Source organism: Saccoglossus kowalevskii, chromosome 16, assembly GCF_978046115.1.
Source record: "Saccoglossus kowalevskii chromosome 16, keSacKowa6.1, whole genome shotgun sequence".
Lineage (NCBI taxonomy): Eukaryota > Metazoa > Hemichordata > Enteropneusta > Harrimaniidae > Saccoglossus > Saccoglossus kowalevskii.
Window position 1 is genome coordinate 25,580,003 of NC_140656.1, and position 8,460 is coordinate 25,588,462.

The window sequence follows — 8,460 nt, forward strand, 5'->3', positions numbered from 1 at the left end:
GGTGAAGTCTGACATAAAGAAATACAATATATTTAATTAATTAACTTAAACAGTTTTTATGTATTGTATCATAGTGTTTATAACAAATCAAATTACTCACATTACATCTATAAGCAAAGAGTCATATAAGTATGTATAAACAGTCAATCCAGCTGTAATTACCTGTTCAATTGGTTCGAGCTGAATGGAAAACTCGACGATTATTGCCGATTTTGTGTATTTCAATAACCATGTTTTTGGTTAATCAATATCTTGTTTATCCGGTAAAGATTGATTTTGATAAAATATTGATAATGTGTCAAACTTTTGTGTTGATGAATGTGTAGGTGAGTGTCTTGGTATAGTCAAATTTCACTAAGAACAATCGGAAATATGGTCTACCGTAAATCACAGACTATTACATTAATTTTTATTAATTATAAGACACTGTTAATTTGTAATATACGTGAATATATATGGAATGTACGTGGATGTGAGTATAACATTCAAATCTCGTATCTCTTGTACATATGTTCAATTCCCAAGATTATCATGAGCCCATCCTTGCGGTCACATTGTTTGTTTTGAACTTTTCCAATCTGTGTAACCTGCAGGGTACATTATTCATTAATTGAGAAGATTATTTCTTCTCAATTTATTGGCGGTGTCATTAATTCTCTATTGGCCACATGTCCGATAACTTTACTACTTCTGTGTTTTTACAGGACAGAGCAACCCAATAAACCATTAGGTCGCTTGTATATATATATTGGTTTGTTTGTTTGTATATATATATTGTATTAGTAATATATATATATATATATATATATATATATATATATATATATATATATATATATATATATATATATATATATATATATATATATATATATATATATATATATATATATATATATATATATATTATTTTCCCTCCTGCTTTCTATTATATATATATATACATATATAAAGCATGCAATGCTATCATTTAGTTACATCCATTATTTAGAAAATATTCCTATATTCCTAAATAATGGCCAAAATTGATCAAATATATTTTTTGAAGAATAGAACAATTTTGAAAATAACGCTTTAAGATGGAGAAGAATATTTTGATCTATTTATGCATATTTTGGTCATTTGCTTTTGCATGGCAGCCTAGTATAGTCAGGTGGCCATATTAATGTGCATACAAACAAATCAATTACGTTGTGCTACCAGGTAAGCTTCCGATATCGGATAAGCTCACCATTCACACAGTAGTGAGGAGGAATGTCTCTAGAACCAAACCAACGACCATAGCGACTAACAAAAAACAAAATGGTGAAAAAAACCACAATAATTGTCACTGTAGTAAGTTGGCATACTGTACTTGCTCCGTACATTTCCATACTCATACAATGGCCGACTGTGAGCTGTATAGAACTGTTTTCTTGTGAATGTTTTATTATCATCAAAGTAGGTACATATTATATCCATGTAGAAAATGTAATGGATTCTCGATTGTTTACTGAATAGGGTGAGCAATTTAAAGAGGCACTTGGGTAAGTGTGTAATCAAAGAGAGACAAGCGAGATGGTTGACAAATTGGTAAATAAAGAACAAAATATCAGTGAACAAGGACATTGTGATGAGTGTCAACACACTACCGGAACACAGTACCCAGTAATCATTCACAGAATAGATCTCAATGCAGTCTAATGATTTTTCAAAATGCCGGAGAAAAATTAATGATATCAGAGGTACATTACTTGGGGTTTGCAACGCGCATAGTACTGTATGGTGACATCATGTCAAGATCCCATTCAAGTCTCATCTCGTAGATAGCGAGACTGGTGCTACGACCTTCTGACATGAGATAGGCGGTTTGTAATAAAATAATAAAACATGTATTACCACATTCATAGTGAAAAAATGTAATACATCGAAAATGTAAAGAAAATATAGTTATCGTAATCCGTCATATCGTGAGCAGCTATTTTGATCCACCTGGACATTCCAGTATCCTAGTTACCTCGGGCATGCGCATTCGAATTTTTCTGAGTTGGAACGCTTATGCGAGAGCGAGATTGAAACGGGATCTTGGTATCATGTCACCGTAGTTGCAAACCCCAAGTAATGTACCTCTGATGATATATATATATATATATATATATACTATAAATACTATGATAAAGTTCATATCAAAGGCACCCCAAAAGCACAATGAAACTACTAAAGCACATTCCAGGACAACACAAATTATAATCCTAGAATAAATGTCAGAACCATTCAGCAATATCAAAAAAATAAGTGAAACAACGTACATACAACTGGATGTATGTACATGTAAAGAACCAGGGCATAGTCCACATGTATGTCTTCATGGGATGAAGATTTATTGCCACTATTGTGGTCAACTCGGTCACAAAGCTGAATTGTGTAAGCGCCACATGGACTAAAGAGTTTGCCAAGGCGAACAGTATCAAGAAATAAATGTCTCTTTAACGCGTCCAGATGTTGAACTAAATAATGCGTTTAGTGTAAACTTTTGTGATACAAACAATGAGAAGTGTGTACAGGTGTATGTACACAGCATAAACATGATAAAGATACATCATATGATTCTTTAGATAGAGATGAATGTAGGAATTCTCATATTGCCAAACGAAAGAAAGACCAAAAATTAAGGCATGAAAGCATAACAAAAAGAATAGGTATATAACATTTGTGGGTATTGTTCGGGCAGTTACTTAAATTTTCGAGTTTTCAAACTGAATCTTTGAAAGTGAAGTCCTCACTTGCTAAATATTTGTATTTTAGGAGGTTCCGAAAAAAGACAAAAATACACCATTCCTGAAACAAGACAAGTGGTCTGGGAAATATCATAAATGTCAAAAAACTGGTACTGAGAAAGTTTCAGAATGTTCCGGTCAAAAATATAATATATCTGGAGGACTGATTTAACCACAGGTAAAAAAGTCTTTTAAAAATAATGCCAAGTGCTGGTTTACTAATGAGATAAAAAAAATCATGTCGGGAACATAGACAGTAGATTACAAACAATGATTCATGTAGTTATGAAAGTCATAAATTGTGGCAAAAATAACTTAATGATAAATATAATAAAACAATAATCTAAATAATTGGAAATTTGGAAAGCAGGTGGTAAATACTGTTCAATCTTAAAATGCAAAATTAATGATCATATGCAACTGTTGCTGTAAAATAATATTGAATGACAAACATCTCAGGGTGATTTAACATTACGTACAGTCACTTCGTGACATTCTCATGAATTAGTTTTCGTGTATCTGTTGGCCGACTTGGTTAGCTGGTTGCTAGTGAATGGATGTGTTATATCTGTCATCATTTAGGCTCATGCGAGGTCCTGACCGGAACTTGATTCTGTGATTTGGAACTAATTACGATATAACCGTCGCCATCCGGACTACTATTTCTGACGTTTGGTATGCGTAGTTTATTAATATAGCGGACGATTAATCAGTAGGTATGACGTGTCCACTACTTAGTGTGATTGGCTGTGTGCGAGTCGAATATGTGGAGGCTACGCCTTATAGACTTTTTTTTTCGTTGTGTGTGTGTCTATTTGACTGTAAGGTTTAAGTGACTTTCCCGATCCCGTACCTCAAGCAGACGTGATAGAGAAGCGATGACGAATTTCCCCCATGACAACATTATTACAGTATATTTATTTCAAAACGAGGGCTTGGAACAGGAATGTGTGTTAGCCCTCTTGCTTGTATTAATGAACTTAAAAGTTACTCAATAATGAAAAAAAACAAAACATGTTTCCACTTATGAGGACAATACTTGGTAATCATGGCAGTGTAATTAGAGTAGAGTATGGTATGTCACGCTTGCATAATGTTGTAAGACCAGCAATTGTATATGCCGAGGAAATTTTAACACTAAGCATCACTGATATGGAGATAAGTCTTACAATGCATACTCATTTTATGGGTAAATTTATGCAAGTATACATATTGAGTAAGAAGCAGTACAGTGATCACAGTCTTATTGCAATGGAAAACGAATTTCAAATTATAAAACTTAATATTACAAAAAAATAATAATTTAATTAAGGTAAACAATCCACAACAAAGTGACAGCAAGGTGTGGGATTTGGTAAAACAAATGAATATCATCTACATAATCAAAGATTAAAAACTAAACGCATCATACTATAAAAACGTTCTGGAATATATTGTCACGGAAACTTTATATGATATTTAAACCTACTTAAAGAATTCGGAAAATTATCCAAAAGGCTTGAACGACTCTATAGGAGCACAGTTTAGGTCTAAAGCAAGATAATATACCCTAAGTCTGGCATACGAAAAAAGAAAATTCAGTTTCTAGCCAGAGAGAAATTATGTTGACTAAAATTAAACACACCTTACAAAGTAATAATGAATCGAACACGTGGAAACATGTTTCACAGGGCAATTATCTACTAAATTATGTCTTGGGTGACACTAGCCAGGGTTATATAAATATCTGAGTTGTCTCTACATATCTACATCACCAAATACTACTTTGTGGTAGTCACTATTGTTCTAATCTTTTTGTTGAGAATTAATTTTTTCCTACTGGAGCCTTGACCCCAAGCAGGCCGATAACTACGGTTAGAATCAGAGTTGATGGAATTTAACTATAGGATAAAACATCCAAATTGACAATAATAAACCCCAAAGCACTGAAATGAACATGCACATGTGGTATTCAGTTTGATTTCTAAATAGTTTATAAGTTTGGTACTGCTTGTAATATGTTGATTATAGTGACTTGCTGAAGCACCCTGTTGCCATGGAAGTGTTAAAAATCTTAAATTTTACATTCCTGTTACGCAAACATGCCCCAAAACACACATATATTAGTCCGTTATAAAATTAGGTTTGTTTAAAACAAATTGCCAACCCTTTTTCCGCTCTTTTGACCATGTCATGCATATCAATGTATTTGTACATCATGGTTTATTACTTTACTCGTAATCTGTGACTTATGGATTCGAATTTAGCTAAATGATATTCATGTCATACTATTGCATTATTTAATAATCTAGCGTGTGTCACTTTTGAAATATGAATATATATGATGAGTAGTTTGTAAAATATATATAACTCCAATCTCAAATTATGTTATACGAACCTCGTCTGTTCTACTAATTATTGAATCGAATGGAAACAAGTTTGGCATGTGAACATATGTTGCGATATGATATAATGAATGCCGTCTGAGTTGTATTTGAATATATATATCTGGTGTAGTATAGAGCAAGACTACAATATTTGAATTGTATTGCTTATGATTGTAATACACCTTATAACAAATTGCACAGCAATTTCAGATCACGCTCTCATTAATTATTCGAACTTATTTTTGGTTTAAGTAAAAGAGCAGTGTCACTCTCTTACAAGTTTTGTGTTTGGGTTTTTAACTTGACATAAATACGCATTAGATTTCGATTCTTATATGTCGTTTGATCTATAATATATACCGCAACATATACATAGTTCTGAAACTTGTGTCAAGCGTTCACGATTGTGCAATACGTTCATTAATCAAACATCAATAGTTGTATGATAAGTCTCCCTAAAATATATATTTTCAGTGTACTTGGACACAGACGTGTCAGGAGTGGGAATATTGACAATCAGAGGGAGGAGTTGGCCGCATGAATAACAATGTTACTTTGTTGACTCACACATTCGAGTAGATAAATACGTACATATACTATCTATTACTGAGCAGTAATTACTAGTATATGAACACACTTACAATCATTGGCACAAAACACAGGCACAGTTCATTTCAGTTTTTATACGTTTTAATGTGTTGGTATAATAATGTATTATAATCAGAGATAAACTAGGTAAATAAATTGATACCATTGGAAATATAAACGACATAGTCGAATTATCGGCTCTGAAAACAGAAAGAGACACAAAAACAGAATTAGTTACATCTACGTGAAAAATAAAGTTTTCGACAAAAATGAATACATGGCACTATATGTGTACAATTAAAATACAAGTTGTTCGTAAAGTTTGAAGTTTGAATTCGGCTTGCAAATTTTCCACTAGTCTTGAACAGTGTAAAGTAAGTGTAAAGTAGTGTCGGCTTATATTGGTAACGAGCTTACTGTGATCACAAACTCTGAATTCGAGTTGTATGTTTGTACTATACGTGTTCGTTTGTTTGTCATAAGACCAATATTTCATTCAACTGAAAGGTGAAGTACTAGCTAAAGTTTATTTCATGGTTGTAGATTATTATTCGCGTTAAGCCAGTATATCATACACTTTGATGTGCTGACATGGAATACATGTTTTTATTCGAAATATCGAGATTTGATAATTTTGTGATTAGTGTTCAGTATATTGGTTACTGTTTGGTATATTCAATTGTTGCATCTACATTTGCATGAAATCACAATCACCTTTCATTCGACTTGTTATATTCTATTTTTTCGTTGTTAACTACAATCGCTTACCCGTTAAACGCAATTCTTTTAATCACAATACAACAGGAGATTAGGGGATCCAAATCCTGGATTACCGACCACTCCCTCAGTTGCATCTGCGAGTATTTTGTTTTTGCATGCATCGTTATTACTACAAGTACCAGCACCCAGGTGAACAGCAGCAACACCTAAGAGTTTTACAAAAGTGATTGTTTAGAAATTGACATTTGAGATCTGTCCTCGCCATGAATACTTAAACAAAATCAATGAACGTGGATGCCGATATAGTTAGATGATATGGTGTGTAGATACACTTACCTGTTACGTGTGGGCATGCCATTGAAGTTCCGCTGAGAACTGCGTACGAACTGTCACTGCGATGGTAAGAACTTCTAACATCACTTCCAGGTGCAAAGATATCGAGACATGTACCATAGTTAGAATATGATGCACGTTGGTCATTGCTCTCAGTGGCACCAACTGTCAAAGCCTGTATTAAAAATAATGAAATACGTAATACAAATAATGACGAAATTATCCAACTACTAAAAATACTGAGCACAAGATACTTACAGCTTCCACTCTACCTGGTGAGCCATTGCATGCATCTTCATCGGCATTGCCAGCAGCTATTGATACAGTGTATCCAGCAGCCATCAGTCGCTCTATTGCCGCATCCATAGCAACACTTGGACCGCCGCCAAGTGACAGTGAAGCAACGCCAGGCTTAGAGCCTCCATTTGTAATGGCATCACATCCTATGACATAAAATGATTGAGTCTGCGTAACATGAAGTGATGATTTCGAGTGAACGCACACGTGTATATGCCTTTCGTCTACCTTATATTATACTATATATCTGGCAGTATTATTGATTCCGCTATGCAAGGGTTGGTGTTGACCTCAAATCAATTTTAAGTTGAATCAGTAATTTGCAACGTTTGATTGTTAGTCGGTAGAAGCAGGCACTTGAGTCTCAAATTGAATAATATAAATTCAGGTCTCATGGGAAACGTTTTTGCTTTCATAACAAAGCGAATAAAATTATGATCCGAGAAATCCCCAAAAATAAAATAGTAAATGATTTCAACTTACCATCTACGATGTTAGCGGTTGATCCGGCTCCCATACAATTCAAAACACGTACGCTGTAAAGACTAGCAGACGTAGCGATACCAACCGTAATCCCAGCAGAAGTACCTCCACAATGAGTACCGTGACCATTGCAATCGTCACCCTAAAATGTAATGCAAACAAATAAGAGTTGGTCATTCGAAAACCCCGTGAGGTATTATATTAATTGAAATTCAAGGGGTTGAAGCAGTGTCATTGTTGGTGATTTCTCAATAGTTAACTTCACCATTCATCTATTTTTGTATCGTTAAATATGTCACATCCACTAGGACATACCCTATTAGACGCCTCAAAATCCCAGAAGTAGCTTGCGCGCCCCTGATATTCCTGATGGGTGTGACGCAGACCAGTGTCGACGATGTACACATGAGCACCGCTACCATCACCTGAAAATAAATAAAACGACCTGATCACAAAATCTAACACACACGCGTTTTGCCTTACAATATTTGTTTGTCACAATAGATGTAAATAATTCTAAAGGCGTGAAAAATACTGACCATAAATATTCATTGCGCCATTCAGCGGAAGATTCCTCTGATCAATACGATCGCAACCCCACTCAACCGATGTTTTGTAGATACCGTCTTGTTCAATGTATTCTACTTCGGGCATATGTTGAAGCTATAGAAAGATAATACAACCATTGCTAAACTTCTCAACGTTTGTGTATGGCACATAGAGATTTATAGGTTGGTACATGGACGTAGAGCTTTAGAATGATATATTTATTTTTATTGAATTGTTTTGTATTGCATAGAATTTAATTACAAATAAAATTGTTAGTTAGACTCATAATAACTTACTATGCTGATATATTTGGGTAGGGCAGTGATGGCAATACCGTTGAAAGATTTGTAACGTTTGGTCACTGACAT

The 8,460-nt window shown here is 34.1% G+C and overlaps 1 protein-coding gene across 1 annotated transcript; it reads right to left on the minus strand.

The window, feature by feature from the left end:
* Nucleotides 1-5,794: 5,794 nt before the first annotated feature.
* Nucleotides 5,795-8,460, minus strand: LOC102805715 (uncharacterized). The gene is made up of 8 exons (XM_085490959.1): nt 8,389-8,460; nt 8,083-8,206; nt 7,859-7,968; nt 7,544-7,685; nt 7,022-7,206; nt 6,767-6,938; nt 6,479-6,636; nt 5,795-5,910 (listed from the first exon to the last, which is right to left on the minus strand). The coding sequence occupies exons 1-7, from the start codon at nt 8,458-8,460 to the stop codon at nt 6,497-6,499; spliced, it is 945 nt and encodes a 314-aa protein (XP_085347085.1). The 3' UTR covers nt 5,795-5,910; nt 6,479-6,496.